The sequence below is a fragment of the Tinamus guttatus genome, unplaced genomic scaffold, assembly GCF_059628265.1.
Source record: "Tinamus guttatus ecotype Peru unplaced genomic scaffold, ASM5962826v1 Tinamus_guttatus_pri_ptg000355l, whole genome shotgun sequence".
Lineage (NCBI taxonomy): Eukaryota > Metazoa > Chordata > Aves > Tinamiformes > Tinamidae > Tinamus > Tinamus guttatus.
This window is the reverse complement of record NW_028288889.1, coordinates 1381424-1401205: the sequence shown is the minus strand read 5'-3', so window position 1 is coordinate 1401205 and position 19782 is coordinate 1381424. Positions and strand designations below refer to the sequence as shown.

At 44.4% G+C, this 19782-nt stretch overlaps 2 protein-coding genes across 2 annotated transcripts in view; one reads left to right on the top strand and one right to left on the bottom strand.

Annotated features, from left to right (window-relative positions):
• Nucleotides 1-13070, bottom strand: part of DOCK4 (dedicator of cytokinesis 4) — a 218055-nt gene extending 204985 nt beyond the window's left edge. The window contains exon 1 of the mRNA XM_088529928.1: nucleotides 12964-13070. Within this exon, the coding sequence (XP_088386054.1) occupies nucleotides 12964-13000 (37 nt within the window). The 5' untranslated portion in view covers nucleotides 13001-13070. The remainder of the gene's footprint in view (nucleotides 1-12963) is intronic.
• Nucleotides 13071-13291: 221 nt separating this feature from the next.
• ZNF277 (zinc finger protein 277) overlaps nucleotides 13292-19782 on the top strand; it is a 42939-nt gene continuing 36448 nt past the window's right edge. The window contains exon 1 of the mRNA XM_088529886.1: nucleotides 13292-13316. Coding sequence (XP_088386012.1) covers nucleotides 13292-13316 — 25 coding nt within the window. The remainder of the gene's footprint in view (nucleotides 13317-19782) is intronic.

Sequence of the window (19782 nt, the reverse complement as noted above, 5' to 3'; positions counted from 1 at the left end):
AGGGCAGGAGAGCTACAAAGAGACCATTATGGCCTTATGGTCCAAACTGCATGAAACAGGTAGGGCTGGGAAAACCCTGATGCAGACGTTATCATTGTCTTTGCTCTTCTCCAGCAAACCCATGCTTGAATGGCTAGTGAAAACTCAAATGGCTGCTCTGAAAGAAGTGCAAAGACCTAAGCGGTCCAGACCACAGACCTTGAAGTGATTCAATTTCTTTCTACAAAAGGCCGAGCTGAGATGCCAGCAAGTGAACAAACATCCCGCATTTGCAAAGGGAAGGAAAAAACAGAAGCAGGTGGTCAAGCAGCTAAGCTGCCAGAGCACTTGGATCACAGCCGAGTGGCCTGAATTCAGTCTTCAGTGAGGCCACCAGCATGTCCCCAACCCTGTCCCCGCAGCTGTATTACTTTAAAAGTAAAGTCATGTTTATAATAAGAAAGCAGAAAGCATTTTCAAATACGCATTTACAGTTGCAGAAGTGAACTGCATAGCAGAGGAACTGGAGAACACAGTTACCTATTCATGATGAGCTACGAGCAAAAAGGCGGCTCCCCCAGCGCTGCGGGCGCTCGCTGTCCTCCCAATGCACACCCCTCACGCCAACGCAGCCTCGCAGCTCCCACTGCTTGCTCTGCAGTGGCCCTTGAGCAGCACTGGAGCAGCGCTGGTACATAAACATGCACACACATTCCCCCTGTCTTTGAAATAAAACTGCCTCTGTTTCCAGAGCACAGGCTCCAAGCAGCAGCCTGTAGAAAAAAAGAGAAACATCCTCCCTTACAGTGTGTGCTATCAACCTTAGTTCAGAGTCAGCATACTCATTCATCACGCACTACCTTTCTAAACCAATATATACCTTTCATTTTGTGTAATAAATAGTACTTTTGGTACACAAGTTCTACTGATCCCTGCATTTCCCCAGTCCTGAGCAAGGAGGTGCAGAGGCGGCACCAGGAAGGCTCGTGCTGAGCCCCACGAGCCAAGTGTTTCTGCAAGGATAACTGAACGTGTCACTTCCCTGGGATTTGCCTCTGACACTTGGAAGTTCACCGGCTAATGAAATTCAAACTTGATATCCATAGCGACAGATATTGCTGAAATCCACCAACTAGGGAGGCAGCATGAAAGACAACATTTTTTTCCTGAAGGTATCTGTATCTTTCAGCATCAACCACTGTCTCGGTCATCTGTAGGTCACATAAGCATCTGGATCCTGAAAGGCAACTAAATCCTGCCTATTCATTACTAATACACTAACACCTAAACAGCTGCAATAACAGAATCTAGAAATAGCATTATCCCAAGAGGTCTCTAAATTCAAATATTCTTCTTCGATCAGAGTTAAACACTTCTTTCCTTAGCCAAGTTTCCAAGCGACCTTCTGGAAGTGAGAAGTCTATATGCTCAAATATAGCCCATTTGGAAGGCAGCAAGTCCTTACTTAGTACCACAGCAGGAGCACTTTTGATTAGCCCAAAGCTCATTAGCAACTCAAGAGTCTCTCAGAGTTATCTGTAACTAAAACCTGCATGACCTACAAACTATGATAAATACAACCGATTAAGAAAGTGTGAATCTGAGGTCCTTACCTAAAACTGCACAGCTAAACAAAATGCCATGAAGTTCAAGCTGAATCATGTACTTCAAAATTTCATCATCATCACTTGTGCTTTAATGACATCCAAGTAGCACTTTAAGAAGTTGCACATATCCTTCCCAAAGCATAGCCCCCAACAGTGCATCGTCTAGAAGCAGCTGGTCAGAAGACTGCTGAAGTTCTGCAACATCACCTTAATTACAGTCTCTACACTGGGCAGGTTGGCAGCAGAGACTAAAAAAACCTATCAGAGAGCATAGGGAAGGCTCCCCATCCTTCCATATTTTCACTACAGTCATAAGTCTCCTTCCCTGTCTGTGCCCCACTGCTAGTTTCCTCTCCATCAATTTACTAGAAGCCCTTTTGTGAGTCCCACTTCATGACTAGACACAGTCCACTAAAATGCTGACCTCTTTTCCCTATCGCTTACTTAGGCTCCACCATCCCTCAGTCTCTTCTTCCCAAATATAGTACTGATCATCCTGCATTACTGTTTGCCAAGTTTTTTAACATCCTAGGCCCATCCCTGTCCAAGACTCCCATCACTTCTGACCGAAGGTCCCACAGCAGCCTTCATGCAATGTTTTAAAACACTAAAACACATACACCAAAACAATATTTAAGTGACTTGCACTGCTTGGTTTATAGACAATTCACCTTTGCAAGACCAAGGAAATGGAGCTCCTAAGTAACGCATAACAAACCATACAACATAACCAATATAAAATCTTTGCATATACTTTCACCAACCGTGAATAATACTTTTTTCTTTCTTCCAGAATATACTAGTCTGAGACTAATGTTGTACAGAAAGTGCAGAGAAGATGCTGTAGCCTGGCAGAAGAGTAGGGGCGCTGTTTGGGGGGAAGGATAGAGCTAGAGCTGGGTCTACATCATTGGTGTGCGTGACGCTGAGAGGCACAGCAGGAGCAGCTGCTGAGCGCTAGTCATGGACGTGGCCTCCATGAAGACGGCTCACTTGGAGCCTACAGTGCAAGCTGCACAAGCTCCCCTCTCCACCTCTAAACGAGCAGCACTGTGTGTTTAGATGTGAAGGCCGGGCTATTGGACAAGCCGCAGCGCTGCACACCAGCAGCAGCGCTTCAGCGCGACGTGTTTCAGCGCGACACCCAGGGCCGCGGCCTTCCTTTCCCTTCCCTTCCTTGGGCTGGCACCACAGGCCACGCGCCGCGCACGCTCCTCCTCACGTTCCTTAAACCACCTGCACGCAGAATACAAAAGGTGGTTTTGTTTTTTGTTTTTTGCTTTTTGCTAGTTCAGGACAATTTTAATGCCAGGCAACAGTTAAAAAGTTATGATGAAAATACACATTAATAAATCACTGGAAATTAAATCCTCTACAGAGGAAAGAGTCTACTGTATGAATAAATTCTATAATATCTAACCTTGGAACTTAAAAGTCATACATGCTCAAATAGTTTTTCTATTAAATATATGTCTGATAGACTAAGCTATTCTTTTCTAATTCACATGGATGCGGATATTAAGTTGTCTTCAGATCGGTCCTTTCAAACAAGGTGCCATCAGTTTTAAACAGTTCCTTTTGCAAAATGATATTGTAGATTCATAACAAGCAGTATGTATATTTGAAAGTCAAGTTCATCGAAGCTGTTTTTGGCAAACACACGCAAACATACACACACACAAATACTGCCTCATAACAGCAATTGTCCCCTTTACCAATTTTATAGATTTTAGAGATTCAAAGAATACTTCGAGATGGGGGGAAAATATTCACATACCAGACACATTCTGTACTTTAAGGCCCTCTTTCAGAACTCTTCAACCACAAAATCCTAGATTTGAGCCATCCCAATGCATCAGACGTAGGATAGCTTCTTCCCGTCCCCCTTACCCGCCCAGGCCCACTTTCCAGTTCTTTGTGGTAGGGTTCACAGCAAGAAGACAACAAATTGAACACGTTGCCTGAAAGTGGGCTGGAAACACATTTAGCAGCTGGAAATGCGTCACAGGGAAGGTGACCTCTAACTTGAAGCACTTTGGAGAAAATTCTTACACAGACTATCTATATGGATCACATTTCAGTACCTAGTCTTACAGGTTTCTGTAGACTAAGCACATCAGTATGAGGGGTTGTTTTAGATAAAAATTATCCTAAAGAAAAGCTGAATTAAATATTTTAAGGAAGGGATTAATATTACAGATGCAGTCCCCTAACTTTGGCGATCACACAAGACCAGTCATAAAGATTAAGAGACACCGAAACACCCAGCATGTGCACCAATCAAAGGCAAATCAAACATTCGCTCCTGTGCTAAGAGGTCAGCTGCATGTCCAAGATGAATGTTGATACAGAACATTAAAATCACGGAATTTGAACAACATACACCCTTCTGCTAAGCTGAACTCCTGGTTACATCGGGCAGCAGCCTCCATGTGCCAGGCTGGGACATCTCTGCGGCAGCAAGCTGCACTCCTTGCAGCAGGACTGAGGAGCACCAGGTTCCTGCCACCTCCAGTGCTTCCCCCCTGCCAGCCCTGCCAGTAGCTCTGTGGGAAACAATCCAAGCCCATGTAGGGTGCTGACCCAGCAGAAATTCCTCAAGTTTTGGACTGGATCAGCTCTTCTCAACTGCTGTCACAAAAGCTGCCACTCATCTGCACACGCAGAGCAGCCCATGGCCAGAATCAGGCAGCCCTGGTTGCGAGGGCCGCGCAGCTCTCCCTCGTGACCACTACGGTCTGCCCAGATTTTGGCTGGGGACTCAGGACAACAAGCTAGGCTGAGTTTCCCAAATTGCTTTTGCATTTGGCACTGCAGGAACGCATGCTCTTACTCTACACAAAAACTTCCCGCCACCCACTTCAAAAAAGATGCTGCAAATCAACATGTTTTACCGAAAACCTAAAAGTCTGCAGATTACTTTCCGTTTTTTGCATGAGATAGGCAAGCAGAGATGGTGTTTTGGGTAGGGCTACGGAAAACCAAACCTAGGACAGTTCTCAAAGCAATAAACTCAATTCATTGATTAAAAAACAATTAAAAAATCTAGTTAACTAATTTAATCAATAACTCTTGGTTAGTTTATTCTATATTTCTGTTTCTCTAAAACCAGGCACCTGTCATTACACCCTGATTCTACTTGGTTGTTATTTTGCTGGGGAATCCAGATACGGAGACAGAACACACTGAAAGACGGCAGAACTATCACTCCGAAAGCCACATTTCGGCCCCAGTTTTTAATGCAGTTACCTGGCAGCTCAAGAGGAGACCTAGAGGACAAGTTTATAAATAGAAGTCCAAATAAATCTTTTTATGAAAAAATGGCTACGTTTTCATAGTGATTGTTACTCAGTAGGACACAGCCCTTGCAGAAATAAAACAAAATCTACTTTTCTTGCACACAAATATATTTCAGTGAATTCAAGTTCAGAATTCAAGTGATTTTTGTGGTGTCCTATCAGATTTCTTATGCCTGAAGATAAGAAAAACAGTGGGCCTGAAGAGCAGACAAGTTGCAGCAGCAAGACTGACACTGCCGGGGTGCCAGCACTTTCAACTGACAGAGCAAGGTGTAAAAGACTGCAGAAAATGGGGATATGAAACAGCTGCCCTGATATTTCTTTAAGTAGGTTAGAATCACTCAGGTTGAAAAAAAAATGCTTTTTAACTGGAATTATTGTATTTTGAAAAGCACAATGGTTTCCAGAAGCAAGCATAGACCAGAGCTTGAAAACTAACTCTGCAGATGACTATGGCCAGGGATTTCAGTATTACTCTGTCTCATAAGCTGGCAAGCCCATTAGCTCAGACTCCTCAGAACTGTGTTTAACATGCTACATCTCTCAAAAAGATGATCCAGTTGCAAACCCAACAGACATGCAGGAGTGCATGTTTTTCTTGAAAAAATAAAAATGCATACTAAAATTCTTACTTATTCTTACCCTTTTTACTACGCTTTTAATAATTTCTCCATCCACCAATAAATTGAAGTCATTAGGCAACTAAAGCATTACAAAGGCCCTAGCTTGCAGGCAGAAATTACTACAAATAAATTTTGTCTTCCAATGCAATATTAAATACATTCACAAAACAGATGCAGTCATATACACCATGTTATTAAATTCAGTACTTCAAAAACTGTATTATGTTTCCAGGTACGTAGGTAACTGGAAAATATGTAACTAGAAACTGGTAACTGGAAAATATAAATAAGAGATGCTTACTATTGTCATTAACATTTTGAGAAAAATCCTTGAGTAGTTCTCTCTACTCTTATTTTACCTATTTAAATATGGCAAAAGATAGGAGTAAATCCTTTAGTTCTGAATATTCAGCTGTGTTGAAAAGTCTGTCCCAATCAGAAAGGGATTTTAGCTTTGGGGTCTTTTGTTATTCCCAAGGGGAAGAAAGGATATCATGAAGTGATGTCATTTTGGCGTGAGTTATAATTAGCAATTCCTTTTTTTTCTCCCTCCCCCCGTACGGATGGGAAGAGGAAGAGAAGTTAAGTATAGCTAAGTAATGAACTCCGTGCAGCTCTGACTTGTGCCCTCTTGCACTTAAGCAGATGAACAGTGATCTTCTGTTATTTTCCACCTTGGGATTTCCTCCTTTTTTGTGCAAAGTTTTACAAATCAAAAAAAGGAAGGAAGCCACGTGGGGATGTAAGGGAATAGAAATGAGACAGCTAAGTGAAGAGGGTTTAAAGAAGTTTCCGCTATTAACTGTGGAAAACAGTAGCCCTATAAGCCATTGTCCCGTCAGTTGTCACATTCAGATTTGTCCATCCTACTAGTTCTAGTACTTGCTACTTATTGTGGTTAAAAATAATTAAATAAATAGCATTAATGCCAGAAAGGAACAGTTCTGAATTCCTTGCCAAGGCAGAAATTGCAAGTCCATCTCCTATCACAGAGGCACCCAACAATTCACAACTATAACGCTCTTTGATATCATAACAATTTTTTTTGAGGGGTGGTGAAAGGGGAAGAAGAGGAGGAAGAAGCAGACAATTTTTTTTTTTTTAAAGCATACATTTTAACATAAAGGCCAAAATTAATGATAAACCACTGTGGAGCGGCAGCTGGGCCGCAGTCGGCCTGGCCGCACTGGCAGGTCGCTGCGAGCCGGCCTGGCCAGCCCCGCTTCCGTGCGCTTTAGTACAGGCTGCCCGGAGAGGCTGTGGAGTCTCCTTCTCTGGAGATCTTCCAAACCCACCTGGATGCCACCCGGTGCCATGTGCTCTAGGTGGCCCTGCTGGAGCAGGGGGGTTGGACTAGACAATCTCTAGAGGTCCCTTCCAACCTCAACCATTCTGTGATTCTGTGGCCTCCACACGCCTTCAGCTGTTTAAGCACGCTGCTTTCGACAGCAAGTAGGTTTCCCAAGTTGTGTCTCACAACAAAGCTGACAGATAAGGAATTTTGAGACGCTTACGTGAGAAACAAGTACCACGTTGGCACTGATAAGCAGACACATTACCTAAATGACACATGAAACGACACTTCTGATTTACTCAATAAAGCCTCAGTGTCCAGTTTTGGACATGGACCAATCGGTCAGTGATAAGAACAACACTGAGAACTATCAGGAAAAGTTGAAATAACTGGGGCTATTTCATACAGAGAGAAGGAGACACTGATGGCAAGTCTTTATACAGGTAAGGATAATAAAAGCAAAATTCTTCTCCAAGCCTAAAACACTTTCTAGGAGTGCAACTGCTAAGCACCGACCCCAGAAGCTCCAGTCTCCACGATCAGCCTTGCCAAGCACACGCTTCCTATAGAAGCGACACATAGAGTCTCTCAAACTCCTTTCTAGCTATATTTTTTATGTATATACTGATCAAATCTCCAAAGCACGATTGTAATCCCCAGATTATGCAGTGTTACATTTTTGTACCAGGTTAATCCTTTGTTTTACAAGTCACTGGGAGCTGGATAGTGGTCAGCACAAAGGCATTCTGCCCAAATAAAAATAAAAACAACAACAAAAAAATCAGCTATTCAGTAGTGTATGCAAAACCAGACATTAGTAACAAAAGATATGCCGCCGGGAAGAGAGTCAAGACCCCTTCCACTTTAAGCTTTATGTATGGAAACGCCAAAAGCAAGGCTTGAAAAGCGTTCTGAGAGGTTATCCAATTTATTTCCTTGTGCATTGTCACAATCACCTACAAAATCAGTTGCCTGAAAACCTCAGGCTTTCTCAAACCAAGAGAAACAGAGAGGAGCTAATTCCAAGGACATAGAACACTCTGCTGCAAGTACCTTGTAACTGCTGAGTACGTTTATGCGTCCCAAATGATGGGGTTGTCAGAATGCCCTTGTTGGGGTTTTCCCTCCTGCCCAGACTGAAGTTATAGAGAACTTTACAGATAAAGCCTGTACAGTGAATTACACTCAGAAATACCTGTACACTAGGAAGCACAGGACATTTACCTTGAACTAGTCAACAAGAGTGAAACCATATTTCACACGGAAGGTATTCCTGGGCAGCGGGGTAAGGACACTAGGATACTGGCCGAGAAGCAGTCCACAGTTTCGCAGGAATGCCACAAGCAGGGGATATTTATACAAGAGTAACAGTAGAGCTTCCTTGAGAGAAAAAGTAGTCAAAGGGACTCCATCATCTGCCCTCCGACCTTCCAAAAATGATCATAGCCTCTTCTAATAAAAAGCAATAAATAAATAAATACCAACTCCTTTCAGCAGGCAGACTGTACTCTTACCTTCATTTCTTAAGACTGTTTAACTTATCACAACTCTATTATATTTCAGCTAAACCTTACCCAGCTAGTTGCCTTACAAGCCCAACACTTAAAAAGCTGAATGAAGGGAAACAGAAAACTTCAAAACAATAGAACTGGAAAAAGGATAGTGCCATCCATGCACAGCTGCCTTTGTAACATGAGTCTTAGCCTTCTCCCAGCAGTTCCCCCCACACGCATCACAAATAGGAAAGGTGACAGATGAGGGCTCGGACGCGACCGTGCGAGAGGCGCTGACAGGCCCAGCCGGCCCTGGGTTGTCTTCAGCTGATAAAGACATTCACAGCACCACAACTATGCAAAAGGCTTCAGATTTTCTGTAGGCCGTTATTGAAAAGCCATAGAATAATAATAAAGAATCCTTAGGTTAATCTCATTTTTAAGGTAATTTAACTGATTTAATCAATACACAGAAATTAAGGTTAGTCTATCTCCAAGGTGGCTTTTAAAAGTTTTATTATCGATATTTTGCTCACCATCTGAGTGCAGTCAGTGATTGTTTGAGCTTAAAAAATGTAAGTTTAGATAATTTCTTTTTTATCTTCAAAAGCCTTTTTTTACCACCTTCTGTTCTTGTAAATAAATAGTAATTACAATTTAACATATTAAGTTATTCCTTATATAGAAGACAAGCAAAAATACCACCTTTGACTGACATCCTAAGCTGGTGTGATGGCCTTCAGGGCTACGCGCTGTCAATCAAAAATCTTCCGATAGGCAAGGCCAAGGCTCGTGTCTCAGACAGCCAGAGCTCAAGGAACAGCCCCTGACGTGGGCAGGGGAACAGTGTCTCGTGCCAACTTTAGTCTCAGTGCACCGTGGTACCCAGCCTGTTCCCACGTGCAGGCAACCAGCCCCACAGCCACCAGCTGCAGCTGGAAGACAAAGAGCATCCCCCAACTGCTCAGTAGTGGGATGGGCTTCACGAGTCCCACGAGGGACCCCATGTTTCGCCTCTCCAGAGTGATTAGACAGCTTAGGGTAAATTCTGTACACACTAATGACTGCTAATAGTGAGAGGTAAGACAAAAAAGAAAAGGATTCCATATAAAAATGTGAGGCAAGAGCAACGCAGTAGAAACAAGAAAATGCGAGAAGCAGCTTTATGTACTCGCATTGTTTGGGGAGGCAGGGAAGGGAGGCTGATGTTGGAACTGTCTTTCTGGGCACCTGAACAACACGCATCATTTCAGGAGCTGGCTGGTGACGGACAGAGATCGTCTTGTCGACAAAAGCCACCTTGGCATCTTGGCCTCTGTTTTGCCAAGCAAAACGAAGGTCCCTTATGGTAAAACTACCTTGCAGTCAAAAAAGCGATTGCAGCATGAAGCTGAAATACCTTAGCTAGCTTTCAAATGGGTTGCTAGCGAGACTAATCCAATTGCAACTCAAAAGAGCAGGGCATAAGCTAATTGATTTGGCTTTGGTCTATGCACTAGCCAATAGGCCTCCTGCGATCAGCTAACACATGCTTATTTTTTCCTCCTTTAAATCTCAGCCCACAGCACAAAGTCATCTAAACACCCATTTCCTCCCTCTATAAAATGAGGGATGGCCACCCTTCACACTCCCCTGGGAGCCCACATTTATAGGCTTAACTAAAAATATCAAGTGCTATTTAAACTTGTCCAACTTTAATATATTATGCTGCATGGAATGATCTCAGAATCTGGAATAACATTCTGCTTATAAAACTAAACATGGACTCAACAACTAATTTTTAATATTCTCCAGTCTTGCACACTGAAATCTGAAAAATGCCTTTAAATTGCCTTGTACCCGAGAAAGCACAACTGCATCCTAACATATTTAGGTAGAATCAAGAAACACAGGTGACAGGGCAGAATGTGATATGCAGAATGCATATCAGGTAATGAAAAAAAAAAAAAAGATCCCTCGTAGCCAAACAATCTACACAAAGTTTGTCTTCATTCCAAGTTGAAGCTGTAAAGTAAGCATTTACTTCTGGGTTTATTACAATTAAAAAGTATCTAGTTTGCATCAACGAGCAAGTACAGTTTTGAACAGAACACCAATGGATGCTTTGCAGACTGTAAATCAGTAACTGTACAGTCTTACCTGGCTCTTTTCAAAGGGTATTGCAAGTAGCACCGTAGAAATTCATATAAAACAACAAAATATTTATATATATATATATGTAGGGGCCTTCTCCAAACCAATTTACTCTTTTTTAGCTGCCAGTTCTATCAAGATGATAAAACTGAAGCATCCGCTCTCTTTCTTCCTATCAACCTCCTTTGTGCTATAGAAGTGACTGGTGAGGATGTTGGTAGTTCAGCACAGCAGCTGAAGGTGTGTTCAAAAACCAATGCAATGAGAGTGAAATAGGTAAGTTTAACCTTCCGGTCCCAAAACAAAGGTATTGAAACCCAGAAAAAGTAAACTTTCTTAGAAAAGAAAATATTACAGAGTTTATTTCACCTTCAGGATACCAAATAAAAACAGCATCTGGCGAAGTATATATCTTACAAAGGAAATCCCCCAACTACACAGCCCTCTTGGTACTGTGAAAGTCACACTGTTCATCACAGCAGTACATTTATCTACTAGTAAATGAACCCAGAATAAACCAAGCTGATCAGTAGTAACAATCAGAAATAACCTGAATTACAGCAACTGGCAGCTGTAAGTTTAAAAATAATGATAATAATGATAACAATGATAAACCCTTACAGAATCACACAGGATCACAGAACGGTTGAGGTTGGCAGGGACCTCTAGAGATGTCTAGTCCAACCCCTCTGCTCCAGCAGGGCCACCTAGAGCACATGGCACCGGGTGGCATCCAGGCGGGTTTGGAAGATCTCCAGAGAAGGAGACTCCACAGCCTCTCCGGGCAGCCTGTACTAAAGCGCACGGAAGCGGGGCTGGCCAGGCCGGCTCGCAGCGACCCGCTGGTGCGGCCAGGTGGCTCCGGCCCGGCCGCCGCTCCGCGCTGGCCGCGGCGGTGGCAACGTGCGGCGCGCAGCATGTGAAAACGCAGCTGGGCTCCGGGCCGCCGCGCGCGCCGAGCTCGCCTACAAAGGCTACATATGTTTGCTGCAACTAATCGGGACTCCCAAAGGGCCTTTTATTATGCACCCGTTTTACCAGGGCGGTTTTAATACACACACTGCTATATTATGTTTTAGCATAATAAATAAATAAGATGATCGCATGCTGCCCCACACACACAGCCTGAAAACACAATAATCTGAACATTTTTAAAAGTGTGTGCACGTGTATACAGATCTTTGGTGGAAAGCATTAGTTCTATTTATGAAATGCGCTCCAGATGAAGTTTAAAGAATTATATGTAACAAGGGAACTTTTTCTTGCCTGCCTCTCCCCTGACACAGAGTACAATAGCTGGTACTGTAATTGGATGCAAGGAATTTGGGCAGAAATTGCTCAACAAAGAAGTCACAAATAAACATGTAACATACAACAGTAACTGAAAAAAAAAAGGATTAAATGGCTTCTGGGTAGCAATATTTTGCAAGGCTGATAAATATACATATATAATATGAACTATGATACCAGCCTTGTCCTGGCAGTGGAGAAGGACCAAATTTTAACAGTTGCTTTTTGTTACTATCTTGAATAGCCTTTGGAAGGCAAACCGCAGAACGACACAGACCGAAGCGGAACGAGAACAAGCATCTTTCTTGTGACTACGGCACTTACACAAGTAAAGAGGTTTCTTGCAAGGAATTACATTTTCCTGGGTATCCCAAAGAAAGCCTGGGAAATTACAACCATCCATCCCCAGCAGGTGTTAAGGTTGCAGAACACAAGCCCCTTAAGGGAAGGGCTGGACAACGGTTCACGTTTAAGTCCGCGGCAGGGCTTACAGAGCACTATTTCTCACTATTTCTTTTCTTTTCTTTTTTTCCCCGAGGGATAACACTTAATTGTTTGGCAACGGCGGTCAGCAGTTCAGATAACGGGAGGAAGTTGGGTTTGGCCGACTGTAAAGCATATAAAAAATAATAGTTTTTTTTTTTTTTAAAAAAAAAAAAGGAAAACATGCACACCGCTCGTAAGTCGCCCTCCCCCCCCTCGCCCCAAACAAAACCGCATGTGGCAGCTGTGAAACGACCCGCTATGCTCAAAAATAAAGCAAATGGACGGACGAGAGGCGAGAGGGGGCCGCAGCTCGGAGCGCTGGACCGCGGACACCCGCGCGCCGCCCCGCGCGGTCCCGGCGGCTTTCGAGCCCGGTACCGCTCGGTAGCGCGAGGCCGCGGAGCCCCGCGGGGCACAAAGGGGCCGGGCAGGGCCGGCTGCGCCCGCGCCGCGCGCCGCTTTGTCCGGGACGAGCCGGAGCTGCCCGCGCTGCGGGGCCGGGGCGCAAACGCCCCCCGCGGGCCGCACTTTGTCTGGCTCTCGCCGGCGGAGCCACAAAAGCGCCAACAAAGCGCGCGGCAGCGGCGCCCGCCCCGTCCCCGTCGCCGTCGCGCGGGGCTGCGGAGGCAGCGGCGCCGCACGGAGCCTCCCGGGGCGGCGGGTGCTGAAGTGCGGGCGCCGCGCGGGCTCGGGCAGCGCTGCCCGCGGCGCGGAGCCGAGCCCGAGCGAGCGCCGCGGCTCGCCCGCGCGCTCACTCACCCACGCCGTACTTCTCGTGCTCCGTGGGTATCCACATGCTCGCGGCGCGGGCGGCAGCGCCCGGCGAGCGCGCCCGCTGCTCCCGCCGCTCAGCAGCGCCGCGCGCGCCCGTGTCCGCGCCCGCGCCTCGGCGGCGGCTCCGGCGGCGCCCGCATTGTTCTGCTGCTGCCGCCGCCGCCGCCGCCGCTGCTGCTGCTGCTGCTGCTGCTGCCGCCCCGTCCCGCGGCGCCCGCGAGCGGCAGCGCCGCAGCGCGGCCGCGCCCGCCGCGCACCGCGAGCGAGCGAGCCCCGGCGGGCCGCGCGCGGGGGCGGAGCGCCGGGCAGCGCCATGGCGGCCGCGCCGCGGCGGGCAGGTGAGTGCGCGGGGCGGCCGGCGCGGCCCGAGCGCGAGGCGGCGGCGGCAGCGGAGACCTCCCTGCCCCGTCCCTGTCCCTGTCGCACGGGCCGCGGCTGTGGAGCCGCGCGGTGCGGGGAGCTCTGCTCCGGCCGAGGCCCTGGTCGCGGCCCCGGTCCTGGTTCCGGCCCTCGTCCTGGTGCCGGCCCCGGCGCTGGGGGAGCCGCGCGCAGCGGGGCTCGGTGCCGCCGGCGGGCGCGCCCGTTCCCTGCGCAGAGCGGCCGTCCCGGCGCGGTTGGGTTGCGTGAGGGGAGACACGTGGCGAACTCACTAGAACCAGAAATACCGCGGGACGGTCCCGTCCAAGCCGAATAAAAATATTAGTTGTGTGGGTTTTTTTTTTCTTTTTTTCATGTTTAAGAAAGCTTTTCTTTTGCTTTCACGTTGTCTTTTATCCCCTTAGCAGCACCCCAGTAGCATCGCTGCCAGGCTTTGCTGCCTTACTGGGTCGCCTCTAGTGCAGGGGCCACCAGGGAAGGAGAGCCCCAGTGCCAGGCAGCAGCCCCAAGCTGCTGTCCACGTGCACTTACATCTGTTCCGCATGCTCCCTTCCAGCCCGCACACTGGGGCAGCGAGGGACTTTTTCAGGGGCTTTAGTGCTCTTTCTGTGAGTGCTCTTTCTGCGGACAACGTTGTATTGTTTTGATTATGGCAGTATTTAAAGCGGCGTTATTGCTCTATTTGTGCGCGTTGTACTGCGTTCACATGAACCTTTCCTGTACACAAAGGCAGGCGTTGTGCAGCGCTTCCGTGCGACTGTAACTGCATCTACAGGTGGAGCTCTGTTACTGTCACTGCTGAAGGGGTCACACACTTGCCCCTCTGTCAGTCTCGTGTGCGACACTGCGTAGGACTGTGGAGAAGTTTTCCAAATAGGTCCTGTAAAAACATTGTCGTTGGTATAAAGAAAGAAAAGACTTATTCCGTTGAAATTTAGAGACCTTGAACTACATACCGTTTTCCTGTTATTAATTTTAAAACTCTTTGAGTTTTTAATAGCTTTGTTTAGGATTCCCAGACTCACTTTTCTTCTTGTGGCAGTTCCTTTGCAGTCCTTAGATGACAACAGGTGTTAAAGCCACTAGTGAACATGGGCTCCTTCAGTTCAAAATACCAGGAACAATTCCTGTTGCTGGGCTAAATTAACTTCTGTCCCATCCTGTGGACTTCCATGTCCAAACCATTCCTGCCTCAATGAGGGGGCTGCCAACATGCAACGTCACCAGGGGCTTCCATAGTGCCGTGTATTTTGAGAGAGTGGAAAAGAGAATCCTGTCACTGGGTGGGCATTATGGGCTCCTTATCGATATGGCATAAGTTAATCATGAGTAACAGCAACCAGCAGCTATAGGTTCAGTGTTTAGTCAGTGTTTTAATTTTGTATCAGTTCATTTTAATATGATTACCGAAATGAATCTCCTAAAACAATATTGAATAAAAATGTTTTAAGAGTATTTGTTACGATTTCAAATTTAAAATGTATTCTGATAGCCATTTTAAATGGTTACCTGACAAGCACATAGACCGTATGGAGGACTGGAAATGATTTTGGCTACAATTGGTAAAATAAGTATTTATATTTAAATGGTGAAATGTTAAAATCCTTTAAAGTAACTATTACAGTAAGGTTTTAGAACTTTTAGTTTTCCACAGCATGTTTCTTAAGAAGTTGAACTGATGTCAAGAGAACCAACAGGTGAAACTCAAATATTTCAGGAAATGGATAGTAATGGATTAATAAAATAATTGTATTGCTCAGTAATGCAGATCTACACTGCCTGTGTTCCTGCCATAATTTTTACAGATAATTGTGTTACGCATGTGCACCGAATTTCATCTGAAGATACATGTTTGCATAAAACCAAAGGCATGAAACACCTCAGCATGTATATACATGAATATGTATATAGCTTTTGTTAGCACTAGACACAGAATGTGTTGTATTTTCTAACAATGCCACTTGCTGTTTGTTTTTCTCTGACTTCAGAAAACTTTCATAATTTTAAAAAATAAAATGGAAAACTTTTATCTTTGTTAGCTCTAGTTCCTTAACTAGCTGCATGTATTTCCAGTGATCTAAGCCAAATTCATTCATTCTCACTAGGAGAGGAAGGCTTTGATACATAAACAAACTAGTAAGTATCAGCCTCTCTGTACTAACTTGTGCCCTTGGAGAAGAAAGCTGCTTCGAGCTATCTGGTAAGCGTGTCCATACGGACCAAAGAACAGCTTAAACATGATAACTTGTTTGCATATTAAAGCCTTTAAGTTGTTTTCAATCTCCTCTGCGGAGGCCTCTTGCTGCCAGCCCAGTCCAGGGAGCCGGGGTCGGGCCTGCCCTCTGATGGACTCCTCTGGACTGCGTCCTGTCAGCAACTGCTGCTGGGAGGAGTTTGTCCTTGCCTGAGTAAGGAGATGTAAAACTCTTTATTATCCAGAGAGGCATCCTTCCCCTTAGTAAGGATGTGGAAATGCTTTGTATGGATGCTTTGTAGGACCTCTTTGACCTCCGCTGTCACGAGTTTCTTTTTCTTTTGGAATGTTCCAAGTGCACAGGTGTAACCCAGATGCCAGTACGGTCTGCTGTGCCCGTCAAAACACCCTTTTCTCTGAATGCTTTTTTTTTTTTTTTTAACCCTGGGACATGCTTGTTTTCCCTGAGGAGCACCGCACTGTAGATGTGTGTAGCCTCTGATTCTGCGATAAATTGAAGCTGTGCCTTTTAGGTAAAGAGATGCAACAGAATTCTCCTTCTCTGAGCCGCCTGTGTGACAAAAGGGATGCAGAGGATAAACTGGGGTAGGGCTGTGATGGGAGTGGAGAGGAGGAAAGGAGAAGGACTTAAATTTTATCATGTAATATCAATCTTTAAATAGTTCGGCTTCAGCATAAGTGAAATTCTTGATTTAAATGTTTAAACAACCTTCATAACGTTTCTCAGTCCTGTGTGCTTCCATGCCCTGTCTCAGGGGCCCTGCTGTCAGAACTTCCTGCCTGGTCTTGCTCCCCAAGTCACAGGCACTCACAGATTGGCTCTGAGGCCTCTGCTTCACGTTCTTATCCATGGAATCCCAACGAGCCAAAGCTGGGAGGAAAACATTCCAAGGTCTTTTTGTGAACTTTGAAAATAACTAGATGATCTGTGAGCATGAAAATAAAAACTCTACATGGAAATATCATATTATTGCAGAACTAGAGGAAGAAAATAAGAGGCGTTTTCTGCAAGTTTAAAGCAAGTACATGCTTGTTAAAAGTTGGGCCCTTACTCCTGAGCAGTACCTCACTGGAGTTGGAGCAGTGAACATGTGAAGGTGCAGGTACTTAGCATAGTCAGTCATTAATTACCAGACACCTTAAAATGAAAAATCTAGTGCCCTATAGTTTGATGATTGGTGAATTAAATAATATATTGGTCAGTACTGTTAAAACTGCATAACAAGACTGGAACTGTACTGGTTAGTCTGTATTGTGACATGCAAATTCTTGAAAGATGCCAATCTGCTAAGGATTACGTTTGAATATCTGGGGGATGTGCCAGGAGTTTTCCTCAGTAAGAATATAAGCCATTCCAGATATTACATAAAAACAGAAGCTTAATGCATGCAACTGTTTATGCAGTGTTGCTCATGCAGGGGACTCCTCTGAGTCTCTTGATGATTAATTTGTGCCCTGAAGGATAAAGAATAACTTTTTTTTTTCTCTGTAGAAATTTAAGTTTTCAAAATAATTCAAACTCAAATATCATCCATATTTGATATTTTGGTTTTATAATGAAGCTAGAAGAATTCTTCATTGAATTTTTTAACAAGTTTGCATATTATGGCAATGGAATTACAATTTTGAAGTAAATGAAAGGGACAGTGTGTTTTGCTCAAGCTTATTCTCTAAATATAAAGGATTTTAGATCATCTATATATAGCAATAACTATTCGAACTATCCTTATTTCAGAATTACATGATATGTTATATGTTATGACACGTTACATGATATATACCGTGATTATATATTATATGTTGCAAATCTTATTCTGGTCATTGATATCAAGGCATAGTTCCTCAGCAGGTAATTCTCTCTCAGTCTTCACTGCCTGTTTGCACTCTAGTCAGGTGTTTGATACACTAGACCGATAAATGAGATACGACTGTACACATTTGGTCACTGATTTGGTGACTCCAGAACTCTCAGGCAGGTACCATCCATTTTGACTGGGTTTCCTGAGCTTTTCCTTTTTAGCTTTTGGACTCGCAGTGGCATTTGGCCATCTCTTCTGAATTGGTTTTTTCTTCTTCTTCTCTGTTTGCTTTATTTTTTTTTCTGATTTTTGTGAATTATAGGCAGTGATGAATGGTTTTGTTTCATAAAGTGAACAAACTACACCGTGCAGAACAAACATGCATGTCTATGCAGTGTAAGTGCTTTGGTCAAAACTAGTCAAGGTCCTATTTATTTCAGAGAGTCTTTGAATACAGGCAACTTCTGTATTGGTGTGCTGTTATGATAACTTATTGCTAATTGTGAATGGCTTTGTTCCTCTTTTTTATCCTTTTTTTAAATACACATTCCTTTTTTTTTCTTGTACACTTTCTCTCAAATGGCCCAGCTGTTTCTGTTTGTTTCCTGCTCATTTAGATGTCATTCTTCCATTTCCCATCAAGGGTTTCGTCCCTGAGGAATTGTTCTTTCTTTCCCTGTGTAGTAGTAGCAGCTTAAAAACCTTCTCTTGCCTGCCTAGTGTAGAAGCTTTACAACTGGACATGCCACCTGTTTCCATGGCACAGCCTGGTAGGTGTTGGGCTGTCCACGTTAACAAATAATTGGGTGTCGTAGGAGTGGAATAGAAGATAAAAGCCCTTGGTGCTGCAGTCCACAGAGCGGTATTATGTGGTTTGTGGTTTCCACTTTGGACTAAGTGTAGTCAGGCATCCAACACCAAGCAGCCTCAGCATGCACGTGGTTGAAAGCTGAAAGACAGGCGGGCAGCTCTTTTAGCCCCACTCGGGCTGCATGCAGCAACATCTGGAGCAATAGCCCTGTTTGGTTTCCTTCCTCAGGAATCCGGTTCTCGTGCCCCAGAGCTGCTGTCTGACCTAGAGCAGTGCACGAGGCGGCTGGCAGGTAATGAGGGACTTGAGAAATCCTGCCTGGTTGGCGGCGCAGAGCAAGGAGCCGGGCAGGGTGACACAGCTGACAGGCCAGGCCCGTGCCCAAGGTCAGCACTGCCCCAGCAGGACAGAGCGCCTGCAAAAGCTGCAGTAGCCCCGAGCTATCGCTAGCAGTAATAAGTGATGCTGCTGTCGCTGGAGCGTTTTGCTGGCGTTTGTCTTGCCCAGTGTGCCAGCGCTGAATTTTATTATGACTCAGTAACGCATAAATAAATGAGGTGGCCTTTTTTCTCCAAAGAATAGTATGTAACAGAAAACATCCTGCTTAAGATTTTAATTTGATTTTGCCTTACATGGGATGAAAACATGCAGCCTGTATTATTACTGGGCTAATTCAATGCTGAGGAGCCTGCATGTATTTATACAGTTAGCAAAATGTTGCCTGAAAAACATAAACAACTTGTCTCACTAATTCCAACATAATACAATGCTGTTTCTGGAGGAAATTAACTTTAATTATTTTACTGTTCAATCCAAGACCTTTATTTGCAGTAATAGTTAGTAAGTGGATATCATACTTAAGAAGTCAAGATCTGTATCATATATTTAATGAATTTATGAAGGGTAAGGGAGATAAAAATTGCCTCGTCACAAAATATTTATTTCAAGTCTGTGATGAAGTCTGAATATGTCCAAAGAAATTTGCTACAGCTTTCTGAAAGATGCCCCTTACGTCAGCAAAACGTTAATATTTGAGTTGTGATTTGAAAATGCTTTATTCTGAAATCAATTTAAAAGAATATTTATAAAAAATGCAAATAGTGGATTAGTTGAAATACAATCAAAGCTTTGTTTTCCTGAGCTAAAATTTCAATTATGCTTAACTGTATAGATTCACATCACTGCACATTATAATGAACCACCCTTTCCAGCCATTATTTTATCCATTTTGAATACCAATTTTTGGAGGTTTGAGTCTAAAGGTAGAAACAATTTCTGCTACCCTCTGCAGCTGGAAAAGCTCCAGATCCCCAAGAATGCGGCAACAGACCACAGAGCTTCCAACTGCTGTGTCTCTTCCTCTCTTCCTGGTGCTGATCCTTCATTAAATACAGAAATCAGTTAAACACTTCAGCCCCGAAGGCCTTCTGAATATCAGGAACCTGAGAGATGGCAGCCTGGTCTAGCAGTAGGAAACCAGCATAATTGGGAATTCCAGTAGTGAGCTTTCTCAGAAGACACTTTGACATTAGAACTAATTTCTCTTAGTATAAGAAAAAAAAATTAAAAAGAAAAATTCATGTTTTTTACTTAATTTTTCC